A 16,842-nucleotide genomic window follows, 5' to 3' on the forward strand; every position below is an offset into this window, starting at 1 on the left:
TTTTCACCATGCGTATTCCGTCCCATAATGTGATAAAGGGCGAAGTATATCGCCATATTGAGAACGAATTCCAGACTCCAGGCTGATACTGCATAGAAAAAACCGATATGACTTCTCGACCCGGGGATCGAACCCGTGACTGAGGCAGTCAATTATTATATCTCCGAAACTGAGTATACTTGTTTCCAATTTTAGTGTTACCTTTTTTTTTATTGTTACAACTATTCGAAGCTTGAATAACACTTTTATTAATGATATTATATTTTAAACTACAGATAATTTTATAAATGTATGAAACAGCTATGAAAAATATTGACATTTATAAACTAACTAATTAAACTGTCATAATTTTTGATCCAACTTACTTATAGGTTTGATTTTTTCACAGCTGAAGGAGACTGTGGTACCGAGAATTAGATATACATATTAACTTGATATTTGTATACATTCCTGAGACAAAGGGCCTGGACAGACGAACAAACGGACTGATACATGCCAAAAACTGATCCTATGTGGGTTCCTTTGAGATGGTTCCTAAAAGATGTTACAATTGTTACACTTACTGTCTTATACATAAAGTTCATAAATAACACGAGCTATTAACCTTTGTAGTCGCTATTATTTAGAAATTATGTACCGTATCGATGAAAATCATAACATTGATTATAACGCACTACTGAATAGGTATTTGCACCTTCATCGACCGATTGAAAAAGGCTCAGTAAAACTTAATGATCTGATTATAACTTTGCCTGCAAATCAGTGGGTTATTATTCTGAATCCATATTGAAGTTAAAAAACGGACAAGAGTTGGACTCTCGCACCGATGTTTCCGTACAAACTTGTAGGTAAGGTATCTAAGTATATATGTAAGTTCAAACTAGACAAACTTAACTTTGCCGTTCGTTCCCTAGACACGGTGATTGTACCAACAGCAACTAATAAGTTTGTAATAGTAAATTCGATTTTACTTACTAATTTCTGATTTGTTCCTTTACATGTGCTGTAAGACATTGCTTCTTGTTACATTTCATGATTCTAGGTCGACTGGAAGTATCGTATACGTTTTGATTCTTTTGTGAAATCGCAAAATATGCGATATAAATGCATATCTTTTGATACCGTTTACTTGCAAGTTTGTTTCTCTCACAGCTGAAAGAGACCGTAGTCTCGAGTACTTGATATACATATCATCTTAATAGGTGTGCGTATTCCCGAGAAAAAGGGTTTAGACAGACATACACACAGACAAAATTAATCCTATAAAGGTTTCTTTTGTGGTACGTACCTTACTAACCGAATCACATGCAGTTCAAAATGTTAATGTTATAACATATTGACAATAAATTTTACAGATAGTCTGCCTTTACTAAACGGATATTACTCATAAATATTATATTATACTCTGTCCCACGTGTAAGTTACCAATAAATAGAAACTTTATACTAAACAAATATAATAATAGAAAATCCATTATATCTAAATCAAACACAGATAATTCAGACATTGCAAATATTTGTATAGTCTGGATGCTATTGAAAAATGTTCTACACGTAATCGGCTGAGGGTAACACTTGATAGACAACGTCCTTACAGAGGTCGCAGGGTTGAATGAAACTACGAATGAAACAAGAATGAGAACGAATGGTTATGGTGGTAGAAATAATTTAGCACCCAGTTACGTGTAGGCGTTTAAGGCTTATAGTTATGCGTATAACTGTAGTGTTGTTATATAACATTTTAGAGATTACAATTGTAATGTTTTTTGTGACAATCTAAAAAAGTAATAACACGATTGTTCGTAAAAGGTTTGCGTTTTACCTGCATCTAAATACATAGGTACATTTTTAACGACAAACAAAAAGTTGTAAATTGACTACAAAGATTTCGAAGTCCTGTTGTTTTTGACGACAAAGAAAACTTTATACAACAATATAAATACATAAATATAGTCTCAGTTTTTATAATAAAATATAATTGCTATTAACAAAAAGTTCTAGCACTCAAAAATAGGTTTAGAAAATTGACAAATATATAAATAATTTGAAAAAATATTAAATATCCTATGGGTAATATTTTAGATAGAAGACAAGGTCTTAATACAATAAAATATAATTTCATTACAATTTATAAACTAGTTTGTCAAAAAAATATAGCAGCGTTCAAGAGGTGGTAGTTCAGTCAGTAAAATTCTTGTTTTCAATATGTTTGGTAGATGGGGGTTCAAAGCCAAGTAATAAAGGTATACTCCTAATGCAAGTTGGATTAGGATTGTTTATGGAAAATTAAACCCAAATTACAGAGGATTAAAATAGATATTTAAATAGACACTTAACAATAAACGGTTGATAAGTATATTACGATTACAGACAGACAAAAATCAATCAGCACAACTCGTAGGAGTAAAAACATCTATCGCACAACGAGACACTCAACAATAATCTCAATTCATCGGATCATAAAGAGGTATTTCGAATACGCGCACGTAAAATAAAACATACGACTTACCTTCAAAGTGCCAATTAATACCCGACCACGAGCAAATTGTTTATGACAATTGTTTATTAAAAACACGACAGCGATACAGCACGTCAAGGTACGTGCGCCCCGCGCGAGCTTTCAGCTGCGAATGAATGAAAGCAGGGGTTGCTGGTAGTGGGCGGGGCTGAACGGCTCCCGAACACCCTGCCAATTTCAAAAGCACCCACAATCCTTCCACATTCGAACAGCCTATGCTATCCCAATTCAGCAGCATTATGGAAAACTCGGCGTGATTCTGCGAGCGAATCAACCACCCCATTTCAGAAGGTTGAAAATGACACAGCTTTGTTCAAGACATCGTGCTTTTTAATATAGCTGCGTGTTTTGTCGGGGTTATATTGAAATTTTAGCGGATTCGTGTCACCAATAAACGTGTTACGTTCTTATATGAAGAGCCATTTACATTCTTGGGAATATTAAAGGATTATTTGGCATAGGAAATATTATATGACTATCCGACATTGTCTAGGCACGAAGACATTTGAATAAGAAAATATTGTGGAGTAGACTAATATTGAAGGTGAAATAAATTTACTGTGTTTATTGCATGTGTGAATTCAGCAATCGTGATAAAGACAATCCCACATCGAGTGTTATTATTAATCTTTAGACTAGTGCATGCGTTTGGCTGTAGGTTTTCTAGGCTTTGGGTTTGATTAATGGATAAGTTACTGGTGGTAGGTCTATCATAGGTGAGAGTCCGTCTGATTAGATACCACCGCAATATATCTGCTGCAATGTAGCAGGGTGTAGTCACTGTTGTGTTCCGGTTTGAACGACATTGTAGCCAGTGTAACTACTGGACATAATAAAACTTAACATCTCATGTCTCAGGATAGCTAGCGTAATGGAATACCAAACAATATTTTGTAATTAAAGATGTTAGATGGTGTTTCTACTGTTTATGGGCGTATCGTTTACCATCAGGCAAACGGCAAGCTCGTTTCGACATTCAAAGCAATAAAAAAAGAATTTCTATAACATTTAAATTAAAGATAAGCAAGTCACAATACATTTAAGACCCAAGACTAACTAGACAGTAGGTACTTCCATCAGATTTAAATTAAAAAGTATGACACAGTTGACACATCCTATTAGCTCATGTTAATATATGATATTCTCTGAATAAGGTCCTATAATAGTACCTAGAGTATACGATAGGTCACTTTAACATTGCATTCTTTTAAAGCCACGAAGCTGTATTAAAAATTCTTATTATTTTAATTCTATTGCGTTGACTTAATATACCTATATTGTAAAGCGCTAATGTTTTAGGATTAGACGTATTTTGCGCATGTTGTGTTCACATATTTTAGATTCTACAACATTATGGAACATAAAAAGCATTATTTAAATTGTAACTTTTGTGTAACAGTTAATTTTGTGGACCTATAATAATAAAGTACCCGAAATAATACTACTGACTGATTCTATAAATTATTATAAGAACATTAAAATTTAACTATTTTTCGGATTTTATCGCGGTTTTAATGTTTCAGTTTTCTCCAGACGTTTAGACGTTTTACATTTAATTAAATCGGAACCCAGAAGACCGGCTGTCAGACTTCAAGACACTGTGAGCTCATTCTGCGTAGATCGGACCACCAACAGCTAAAATTTAAAAAGTTGTATATTTGTAAAATGTAGGTAGATATTGTAATTTTGACTTTGCAGATGAACAACACCTCAGTCCCCCCGTGACCATGAAGGCTGCAAAGTCTTCGAAACGTCAGAAGAAAACTAAAATATTATAACCGCGATAAAATCCGAAAAATAGTTTAATTTTAATGTCTAACATTCGCGTAAACATAAGAAATCACTATTATAAGAAGCTACATTATCACTTAGTGACTGCCAACTTTTTTCTGAAAGCGGATTGAGACGCAGGCAAAACTTATCGTACTTGATGATGAAGTTGCAAAGTAATAAGGATAGGAACTATGGAACTGTATCTTTTGTAAATTTAAGTCTTCTCAGGGGCCGAAACCTAGACACCATCAGCAAACATTTAGAAAAAAAAATATGTATGAGAATGACATATCATTGCTGGTGGTAGGATATATTGTATATCCGCCCGGATAGCGACCACCGTACACAAGGTGTTAAAACCCGCCATAGCAGCCTACGTAAGTGTGTCGCGTTCCATAATGAGTTTGTGTATATTCGGTTTCAACAGGCCGGCATAATTATGTCGACTTCCGAGGGCTAATCATCTCTCGTCAGTCGACAGTCTATTAGACCCACTCCACTGACCATCAGGTGCAATGGGATCACGTTGCCGAACGCCGAGCACGTGTAAAAAAACTCAACTATATAATATACTTCACAGTTATGCGAGTTTACCTCAGCTTAGTTTTGAAACTAACCGAATTTATGAGATTTAACTTCTAATGTCTCCGGACAAGCGCTTAGCGCCATGCAGCAGAGATTTGAAACTCTAATACTATTTTAATTCACGAATTAATGCTTTCCGTCAGTCGAAATAATCTCGTTGAACTGAATGCAGTCATGCTGATCGTGAGATGACAGAATTCCTCGTAGTTTTCTAAAACCTTATATAATGTTGAATTTTTTAAAGATATTTGGATGTAGTGTTAAAAAGCTAGACGTTTTGGATGAAATTTGAAACACAAATAGATCATATTGTCGTTAATTAAATGTTTTGTAATTCAGAAAGTATACAGAGCGGTTTTTATGCTGTAGAAGGTCATACACGAACAAGCAAGTACCAACTAGTATAAAATAAAAGGTGTAGAGATATGTATTTTTATAAAGTATATTAACTTATACTCTCCAAGGCGAGGGCGGATTCAGGCGGGGAGGATCATTGGGGTTACAGACCTGGGCTAGGTCTAGGTGACTACTGATAATTTTTTAAAGGCTCATCATCATCATTAAGGCTCCCATCGATATATTTAATGGAATAAATATTTTGTATGATAGCAAATACATGCTATTATTTAATTTACGTTCAGAGGAAAATTGATTTCATTGTCACATAATATTTTGACGTTTAACAATAACATACTATTTCTTTTGTAATTATATTTATTATTGTAATCGATTTGGAGTCTGTCCTGACTAAACTTCAATTATATCCCCCCCTCTCCTACTTGAAAGTTAGATCCATCCTTTCTCCAAGTCATAATGAGCGATGGAAAAAGAAACGCGGCTCTATTCCGGTTGCGGCTTCTCGATTTCTCTCTCCCTCATATTTATACTAATGATATTGTATTGTGACGAAGCAACATCATTTGCTGATTCATTAAATTATATTGTTCTGATATTGTTTGATTGCCTTACAGTGGCGTAACGTAAGTAAAGAAATACACAGAAAACTACAACATTGCCTACATTCAAGAGTTCTATGCGTCATCATAATAATAATTTTTTGTGAATACAGCTTTTCTATGACTATACTTATAGTCATACTGTCTACTCCTTCAGAGATAGCGTAGTTATGTCTGAATCTACAATACAAAAAAAGCCATGACGTTAACCCTTAACAGCCGTCGTCCTTCGTAAGCTATTAAAAACACATCACTTTAGCGACGAACGCCAGCATCAAAGAATCCAGAGTTTGATCAAAGCAGTTTATTTTTAACCAGCCATGTGTTAAGTGCATGTAAATATTTCGTTTTTTATACTCAGGAATGTTTTGTAATGTGACCGTTTGTATGGATTTTATTCTCTTTCTGGATGTCAACTGCTGATAGGCTTTCGTCAAAAATTTCCAAATCAACTCGAAAGAGGCCTGCATCCACCGAGTGTCTTTGACCTTTATTAGGTTGTCTTTATTAATGGATGTCCAATTAGCTTGCCGATACGTGGTCTCCATTTGTGAACTTTTCTATCACGTCTGCTATCAGTTCTGAGAGAAGCTTATTTCAACAGGATTTGATATCAAACAATCAACAACCAGTAATTAATTTACTCGATGGAAGTGGACAATTAATATTTCCAACTCCTCGCTATCTTTCTATTTGACTTCGTTGCTGTGTAAAAACAAATTGGTGTTCTCTGAGACTCGCCGAGCTTCACCGCTCGGTGTCATAGAATGCGTGTCACTGCAGATCCTGGCTTGCAGGAGTGGCAGTGGTGGGTGTGAGGCAGGAAAGTCTCAAACCAAAAATCAAGTGAGTTTTATCAATAATCTTTAATTTAAAATACCAATTAAATGACGGGTATGCATTGGGAGCAGTTTAGTACGCAGTGCTTTTCAATTTATCTATTTCAATTATTGGGTATAATCTTCAATTTAAAATCCCAGACGATTCATGGATGTGCATTGAGAGCAGTTTATTACCAGGCAGTTCTTTTTAATCTACTATTGGGTGATGTTGCTATTGTTTAGAGTTGTCGTAACAGTTCCATGCGATAGCCTAGTTGGTTGTGAAACAGAGTGCCGAGACGAACGTCCCCAGGTTCAAATCCCAAGGGCACACACCTCTGACTTTTCTAAAAAAAATTATGTGTGTATTCTTTATGAATTATCGCTTGCTTTAACGGTGAAGGAAAACATCGTGAGGAAACCTGCATACTGAGAAATTCAATATTAGGAATTTTCGAGGGTGTGTGAAGTCTACCAACTCGCACTACGCCAGCGTGGTGGACTAAGGCCTAATCCCTCTCAGTAGTAGAGGAAGCCCGTGCCCAAAAGTGGGACAATATATAATACAGGGCTGATATTATTATATTATTCCATCAAGCAAGCGGTTTAGTAAATATAAGCTACTTCATTGGAGTAATAATTAAATATTCTCATCTACCTTGAATTATCATTAGCACAACTATGTTCGTCTACGTGATAAATAAAGCATTTTATTTTATTTCAAATAGACCAGCGTGGCTAAGGATATCTGTAGCAGAGGCCAGTAAGCAGCAGTGAGCAATATATTCAGGGCTCATATTATCATTAATTCACATCCTGTCTTTACTACTAAATAAACCTAAAAACATAACACTGTGACATTACAATTCGATTAGTATTTAATTCAGTTGTCCCGGATTTCTCGCATGCAGCGCATCGTTTAATTGCCAGAGTGAGGGATCTAATTGAGTTTCACTTTAACTCGAAGTGCCTTTACATTACTGTTTGGTATTGTTCAACATTTGTAAATAGAGATTGTTTTTCATAAAAGGCTTAAAACCGAACGCAATCAAACATATATTTTTTTTATTGTTCTGATCTAGATTATCTTCCTCAATGCCTTAATTAAGTTTACTGAGGTATGTAGCAAAAAAAAAGAAATTCAATATTAATCAAAATTATTTATTTACTTTGCTCGCATGAAATGCTCTCTATTTAATAAATCAGATAAAACGTCCATTATTTCCCATATAAGCAAATTACTGGGTTAAAAATAGCCCATATGTTAATCCAGGACATGGTGTATCCGTGTAACAAATTTCATCTAAATCCGTTTTATTGTTTCTGGGTTTAGTTCTAACTAACATTGAGACATTTTCTCAAACTTTCCCCTTTCTAATATTACTAAGTATTAGTAAGAGAACGAAGTAAAATTAACACTTAATAGTTTACTTATATATTTCTTTAGTTTGCTATAAAAGTAATCGCCGTCGCTTCTTAGTCATACCGCCGTCACGACACCATAAGTGTTACTGAGAGTAAACATTAATCCATCAAATACCAATTAAAATCAAATATCAATACTAATAAATCAGACATAAAATGGTCACGGCCATCTCGTTCCATACAAGCGTATCAAACAAGTCGTAAACGCATCGAGTCGATGTTTTCAATCAAACATCGAACAGGAACGTTTTGTAAAAGCAAACAGCTATGTTTACATGCGCTGTGCAATTTCGTACGAAGGAAACAGGTTTATAGTTCCTATGAAAAAGGAAATATGGGTTTTAAAAGACTTTATGAGTCGTACCGACGACAAAATTTAGCGATAATTTCTAGATAAATGCTAGTAATAGATTTGGGATTCTAAAAAATATGAAAGATGTCACATCAATCAGAGGAATAATTTATTCAAAAACGAAATCGTTAGTGCTTGACTTATGATTTGAATATCGAAGTCATTATATTGCAAACGGAAAAACTAGATATCTAAACTATAAATGTAATAAGATAACAATTCACAAAAGTATATTGCGCTGACCCCAGGTGAAAAATAATGGTAGGTACGTAGAGAAAGGTTAACCTACGACCGGGCCGGATTTAGGAAATATAAGACAATCTAGAAACTTGTGGCGAAACGTTTATATAAGCCGATTCCTACCGGCTTCCTTTTTACAAATTAATTCAAAATAAAAATAAACATAATAATATTATTAGAATATAAATCTTAGACATCGAAATAAATAATTTTATATTTATGAGTTTATAATCAATGCTTCATCAATTTCGTTAGTTCAAATCCATTCGTCAAATTGTATCTCGCGCGCATGAGTCCTCGCGCCTTGAAATGTTCGAACTGAACTCGGTCGCGTATATTATCTTCTTATCGTCCTTAGCGATATTGTTGTCCCTCTCACACACAGCATGGTGTCTCTGCCTACCTTTCTTGAAAAGGTAAAAAGGTAAAAATGCATGTGTGAAAAACAGTAGAAACACTTTCAATCACTTTGGATTACAAAGTATTGTTTGGTATTTCACTGCGCTCGCCATCCTAAGACCTGAGATGTTTAACTCTTATTATGTCCAGTAGTTACACTGGCTACAATGTACTTGAAGTTGGAACACAATAGTGACTTCACACTGCTGCTTGGCGGCAGAAATAGACATTGCGTGGTACCAACCCAGGCGGACTGTCAGATATGAGAGACCTACCATCAGTAACCAAAAATTTGTTGCCCCAAGATCCCTTTTAAAAAACTTCACTCTTCGCCACCTTCCAGTGGAAGGTCATTAAAACCGCGGTCATATAAATTTTTACACCCATTATAGTCAGTTTTTTTAATAATGAAAATGAAGTTCATCTTAAACTATTTATAGTTTTTATCAACTTTGCTATTGAGAAAAAAAATGTTTTTTTTTTAAACGTACCAACGCTCTTTAATATTTCAAAAAGATCTCTTTAAGACCTAAAATCCCAAATACCTTACTGTCTAGAACAATGTAGTCACGTAAATCTGAATTTTCACTTTCCCTAACCTTCGTAATAACATTCAGGGGCGGGCTGCCAGTAATTTTGTCAACGTTTATTCTTTCCAACAATTTACGCTGAAGAGGGTCGAAACGTTGGTATTAAACGTTTCCGACTTTAATTACTTTTTTATGGGTTCCAATTAGCATATGGTATTTTATTCTTGTTTTATAATTGGAAAAACGTATGCGATATTATTTTTATTTGCATGTAAAATGTATGGGGGTAGATATTAATTTAATAGCATTTTGTTTAAATTCTTACAATATTAGTGGCGATAGCCTGTGGGTGTGGAACGGACTGCTGGAAAGAATGTCCGCAGGTTAAAATCCCAAGGGCACACACCCTGACTTTCCTAAAATTATGTGTGTATTCTTTGGAAATTATCGCTTGCTTTAATGGTAAAGGAAAACATCGTGAGGAAACCTGCATAACTGAGTGTGATACAGTAAGCCTGTATCACAAACATGTTATGTGTATTTCATATCGTAACATCTTGGAAAAACAAACATTATATATTAGTGTTAATATCTTAAGATTAATGAAGGTAGATTGTCCATTGTTGTGATACAACTACCCCGCTATCAAAAATGTGTCTCGTCAATCTGTGAATAAATGGTGAACGTAACGGATATATTTTATTTATTTTAAGTCGTAATACACACTACTGAGAAGCTCTTAATAGGAATTTTGAGGGTGTGTGAAGTCTACCAATCTGCACCATGCCAACGAGGTGGACTAAAGCCTAATCGCTCTCACTAGAAGAGCCCCAAGCCCAGTAGTCGGACAGTATATAATACAGGGCTGATATTATTTAAATTGAAGGACAGCTTTCATAGGTCGTTTAGGTAAATAGGGGACCTTTACCCTTTTATCTGTACCAAAGCTGCCTTTTGATAAGATAGCCTGTAATTACAAAAATACGAATTTGCCCCCATACACGTAATAGGGCCCCCTGATCTCACTACGTACAGATAAAAGCTTATCACGAGATTTACTTTTGTCAAGAGCAGGTTACTTACATAATTATTGTATTATCTATAATACACAAATAAATAATACAATCATTAGACTCTTTAGACAAAACTATAGAATTCGGTCAATCGACACAATATGTCAAATGGTTTTCAAATATAATTTTTTTAGCAAGTTTTAACGCTATAAATTTTCCTCTATTATAAGTAGAGATTGAAGATAACTAGTTTTTTTTGGGAAGAACATCTGCTTAAGGTAATGATGAACGTCCTGCGATCTATGTTTGGCGTCTGCAGCAGCTCGGCTGAGAAGGGCGAGGTCCATGATACAATTCGCAGAGTTTTTGGCAACGATATGGTTATGAAAGAAAACACTGATCGACATGTTCAGTAAGTAAAAACATAGGTTCTTCCTTAGTGTGATAGGGGGAGTCTAACGCCACATAAGTAATTAATTATATCTTTCTTCCTTTTTCAATGTCCATTCCATATGGTTGCCTGTAACATATTCGAGTGATAAGACCTCCAATTGTACCTCTATTTATAAGTGGATATTCTATGTCTTTTTTCATCATATAAATGTGTACAAAAAATAATGAATAAATAAATATATCAAATTCACGAATGTTATCTAGTATTTTTAGTCATCAGACTTCAGACAAACACCGAAATTGCGTGTAAATCAGTGGCAAAGGGTCCACATAACCCGATTCCCGTCGGCTTCCTTTTCGTAATTTACGTGGAATCTTATTACCAATGGAACTAATTTCCTATCGCATTTATGCATATTCTCATGTTGGGTTCCCTAACGGAAAATTTTACCCTTCGCCACTACTGTAAATACATTTTTTTTTTGGAATTTGAATCCTTTCGCTTCTTGCTTCTCTCTAGTAGGAACGAGGATCTTTGTCTAAGGAATTTAAATCATTTTTCTTTGGCATATCCACCGTCTTTTGTTATCGAGTCAAAATAATAAGTATAACATTGTAATCTACGTACAGGAGAAGTAAATACGTAAGCCATGTCCGAGACAATCTCTCTAAAATGCTTGACACTAAAGTCTTGAGTCACAAATCGAAATCTGCCAAGAAAAATGCTCCAATAGTTATAGAAGTAAGTGCTAACGACTATTTTAGTTGTAGGCTGTAATGAAGTAGTAGTAGATTACATTTATTGAATTTTGCCAACCAGCGCTGATTCAGCGTAGTAGACTAACGCCCGTATTTATAAACGTTATTTATCTAAGGATGAAGCATTGCTGTGATAATAAGTAGTCTTCTCAGTTTTATTTATCGGACAGCTTACTGTTTGTTCAGATTTATTTATCTGACAGACAACTAGATTCAAATTGTATCTCAATATTAGGCAATCACAACGGCCCTATGTCTACGCACTGCGAAAGCTGCCATGCTATCAGCACTGAGAAACAGACTTATTATCACAGCAATGCTCCGTCCTTAGATAAATAACGTTTATGAATACGGGCGTAAGGTTTTAACCCTATCATTAGTGGAGGAATCCCGTGCCCAGCAGTGTAATTCAGGGCTGGTATATATAAAACAGGGCTGGCAATTGTTTTTTTTTGTACACAGGCACGACAACAAAGTGGCTCCACTGCACCTGATGGTAAATGGGGTGGGATCCAATAGAATGTCTACTGACGAGAGATGATTACCCCTCTGCAGTCGACACAATTATGACGGGCTTTTGGAACCTAATATACACAGGCTGATTCGGAAACGCAACACATTTACGTGGGCCACTATGGCGGGTTTTAACACCCCTCTAATGTGGGGCCGGCCCAACACTGTTTCAAAAATAAACGCGACACAGTTACGTGTGCTACTATTCTCATGAGAGAATAATGTTACTATTTTATTAGTATAAATTTAATTGAGTCAATCTATTGTTCCCTTTGGTACCAATTTGAGGACCAAACTTTGTTTTTTTCTAGACAAAGGAAGTAGCAGATGAAAGACACGGTCGTGTTGGTCCCAAAATCGTAGTCTTCGATGCGTCTACAGGTTTTAAGTTTCTTATTTATATTCAAATATGTATGCTATGGTTTTCTAGCTAAATATTAAAACACACGCATGCATTTAATTTATGCAGTAGATCAAAGGACATTGTCGAAAACGGCCCCAGAACCAACAAAGGTGTGACTAGCACCATAATCATTTGTGTAGTTTTTTATATTATTTGCAAATATGTGTATAAAACGGACAAGCTGCTACATCCAAAATGAATATATAAAAGTATTGTATCGACTTAAAGTCAAAGTCGCCGACATGTTTACAACTAATTGTGTATAGAGATGTAAGTACCGGTTTGACAAAACGATAAATCTAATTACCGATAATTAATCATGAAACATTTTAATATATTCGATTTGTGAGGCGATATGTTCTTTAATTATTATTATAATATTTAATCGAGCAGTGGATGCGTCTCAAATAAATAAGTAGTTAGTTTTAGGACTAAATTGATTATAGATCAAGTCGTCTATGAAAAAAGTTTTTTTTTTTAGTTTTTAATTCATATTAATTTACTTTGTTTATTTAGATTCTATATTAGCGACCCGACCTGGCTTCGTACAGATAGCAAAGCATAATATATTATGCGAACATTTATTTTTCTGTCGTACAAAATATTTATGAATTATACATATAAAAAGTAGCGTTCTTCTCTCTCGCTCCATCCGGGGGCCTCAAACTCCCTCCATATTAAATTACTATCGGATCCGCCCGTGTGAACGATTTTCCGGGATAAGGGTCCCGCTAAATATTTTTCCGAATAAAAATAACCCTATGTTGAATAAAATCGATTTTTGTATAAATGATCGATATAATCGATCCAGAATCTAGTCGAGTAGTATCCCTAATTCTTACTTCATTTTTCAATTCAATTTAATGTCACTTACACTTCACTCATCAGAGACAAATAAACTAGACTCTCACTTTCCATATAATATATTATAATTCTCTGACTCTCACTATATCATTGACGATTCGGCTATTATAAAGAATCTGTGCGATTGATTACCATATCGACATACACTGGCTGTGATTTCTGGACTTTGTGAACTGATGTAACAATTTATCTGGCATTGATAACGGATACGAAATGGAAATTGCTTTTTGCATTAATTGTGGCTCTGCTGGCGGGTCCATGGTGTTGGAGAACGAGCAGATTCGCCATTGTATACAACAATGGACAGCGCCTCGTTTGGTAAGCACATTTTTCTTTAATCGTACAAGTTTAACTGCCGCCAAACTTCTAGTTCGCTCCTCAGTTCCTGTTCTTGGTAACTGCGTGGAGACAGCGAACAGAGTCTGTATACTACCTACTACACACTTTAGCATGTAGCTGTGGCAACTTAAGAGCAAACTAGCAAGGATATTGTTGATTAAAAAATGTGTGTTATATGCTTGAAGGTTTCTTACATTTAATTCAGCTGGAAGATTTAAATACATAAATCTGCTTTTCGTGTGACACAATATTAATATATTGCCATTCTAATTTGAGCATAATGTGTTTGTTTTTTTTCAGGTTGTAGCCCTTGATCTTATATGTACAGCATGTTGGACCACGGCCCAAGAGCCTATACATACTTCAGCTGTAACAATGTTAGTAGAAGCTGCGTGCTCTGTAATAGAATGTTGGAACTCTGGACTCGCTCCCATCAAATAATTCCATTAAGGACAAATATTCCACATCATGTTTATAGCAGAAATATCATTTGAGAAAGACTTGCACCATTGGAGGTGCATATAATGAAAGATTATATTCATTTAACTAATATGGTGATTGGCAAAACTGAATTGATAAATAATACCATAACAACAACCCTCCTGCACAATACTCAGATAATATTTTATAAAACAATGTAGGTGGTGAGGAAATAAATAATATGAACTGAAAATATTTTTTTATTTGTTTAATTTAATCCTACATGCCCTAAGAGTCTACTAAAAGTGTGTAAAATATGCCATGCTTCTGATGAAGCGTGAATGCTCAACAGTGCGCCTCTGTCTGTCTCTTCGGGGAATACGTACGTATATATAGAAAATACATAAATTCGGAAGGGTACTCTTAGAGGATGTAAATACTATAACTACATAATAAGATACCTTTTTACTTATAAAAAATTATATGAACCAAGTCTTAAAATAGCCTGATTTAAGTAAAAAATGATCAGACACCTAGTGATGAATATTTAGGGCTTATATATATATTAGATAGGTACTTATATCAATAAAAAGCATATTTAAAGCTTAAATGATAGGACTATAAATCTACCTTGAACATTGAAAAACTTTGAATGTTTACTATCAATTATAACCTCAAAATCTCATCTTTTTTTTGGATTAATGAGATATCCCAGCTTGTCCGGTTTATAAATAATATGTCATGAGAATTTATTAATGATTCTAAATATTAAAATCATTTTTCCATTGCTGTTGGTTCCAGGGCGAATTATGTATGGGCACAGAACAATGTCCTTTACAATTTTTTAATTTATGAAGTTAATGACAATTCGTTTTTTTGTAAGTATGATTAAATATGGTTAAATTACTCCATGACTGAGTTAATCCAGGAAGATTATTACTGTAAATAGGAATATTTTTAAGTAATATTTGAAGTAACATGTAACCTGTTTTATTAACAATATTAATAAACAGACTCAGTCAGAGTAGTACTGAACTTATGAAAAATTGGCTTTAATTAACCTTTGCGCACGGTCGTTTCCAAACCGGCAGCAATCCTCCTTCCATTCGGAAACGGTAAATAGTGACAATACCATCAGGCGACCCACTTACACCATCGCCGCGTTAGAAAAAGGGTTATTGTGTTTTCAGGCACCGGTCGATTGGTGCTAGTAGGAGACGAGAGAGTTAGCGTCCAGGGTTTGTCCAGTTTCGCAACGATACGCGCAACGGCATGCGTTTACGCCGGGAAGTGGATGTACGAAGTGCAACTTGGAACTAAAGGAATTATGCAGGTACAATGTTCTTGGAGTCCTCATTAGTAATCTAGTAATCCTGTGATGGTGGAGGTAGTATATCTTATGTTATCTTTTTCTTACTAATATAATGATTACTTATGTTTACACGAATGTTAAACATTGAAATAATAATTGTCCATCATGTGACCACGGCTGTAAAATCTTCGAAACCTCAGGAGAAAATTATAATATAAAAAAACTGCGATAAAGTCCGAAAAATATTTTTGTTTAAATGTTCTTACGAATAAAATATATCATAAATGCGAAAAAAAAACATAAAAAATGAAAATGTTTGGTTGTTTATATGTTAGAAGTAAACACAGTAACTGCTAACTAAATATTGATGAAATTTGGTGCACGCATAGACCATATATTTTTCAGGTAATTTACTCCTGTTCGAAATATTTGAATGTTCAATTCGATTTTTAAATAGATGACGCCAGCGTCGTACAGATGGCGCTATGGGTTTCTACAGCAATTCAGGGTTTTTTTGTAGCTGGAAAACAGGACATACTAAGACTTCCAATGCTAATGACAAGTGAGATGCAATACCATGCAGTGCTTTATACATAAATGTTCTTAATGAGGTTTCTGGGCCGACCTAGTTATTACCACGATATTTTCACGACGTATTATCACGAGAACGGTATTTTTTTACGCTCGCAGCAAACGCACCTGATGGTAAGCGAACTTGCAGCCAGGTTGATTATCGACTTAGAAGACAGAACACCTCGCAAATGAATACAATTTTGCCGGTGTTGCACGTTGGATTTCCTCTTCAAAAAATAACTGCAAATGAATCATACAAGACCTAAAATAATTGTATAAGTTGTTTTTTCTTATCTCCTATGTTTCTCTGTGTTGTTAGAATGTGTCTCTGTGGAGTGCGTGTTGTGTGCATGTAAGCCGTTGGAGGAGGATGGTCTTCGCGTTTGTGCAAGCCCCCCAGTTTTTATTACTATTCTTGCACTTACATAGGGTTTTCCTAGGGGGCGGGGGTCCGCTATTGGATACGTTGTCTCGCCCCCACTGGATTTGTCAATAATTCTAGGTTATATGTGTATAGGTTGGTTGGTGCACGGCCTCCTGCATGTTTTCCATGGATACGGGAGTGGGCGATACGGCCCACTCATACGGGTACGATGGTGGCAGGGTGAGGAAGTGGAACGTGGCCACGTCACCATACGGACAACCGTGGCTGCCA

At 35.2% G+C, this 16,842-nt stretch overlaps 1 protein-coding gene across 1 annotated transcript in view; it reads left to right on the plus strand.

Moving 5' to 3' along the window:
• The first annotated feature begins 10,779 nt into the window (after positions 1–10,779).
• The window catches only part of LOC119190319 (E3 ubiquitin-protein ligase RNF123-like), a 6,712-nt gene continuing 649 nt past the window's right edge, over positions 10,780–16,842 (plus strand). Inside the window, exons 1-5 of the mRNA XM_037442003.1 lie at positions 10,780–11,023; positions 11,635–11,746; positions 12,588–12,657; positions 15,493–15,635; positions 16,705–16,835. Coding sequence (XP_037297900.1) covers positions 10,893–11,023; positions 11,635–11,746; positions 12,588–12,657; positions 15,493–15,635; positions 16,705–16,835 — 587 coding nt within the window. The 5' untranslated portion in view covers positions 10,780–10,892. The remainder of the gene's footprint in view (positions 11,024–11,634; positions 11,747–12,587; positions 12,658–15,492; positions 15,636–16,704; positions 16,836–16,842) is intronic.

This window comes from Manduca sexta, chromosome 4 (assembly GCF_014839805.1).
Source record: "Manduca sexta isolate Smith_Timp_Sample1 chromosome 4, JHU_Msex_v1.0, whole genome shotgun sequence".
NCBI lineage: Eukaryota > Metazoa > Arthropoda > Insecta > Lepidoptera > Sphingidae > Manduca > Manduca sexta.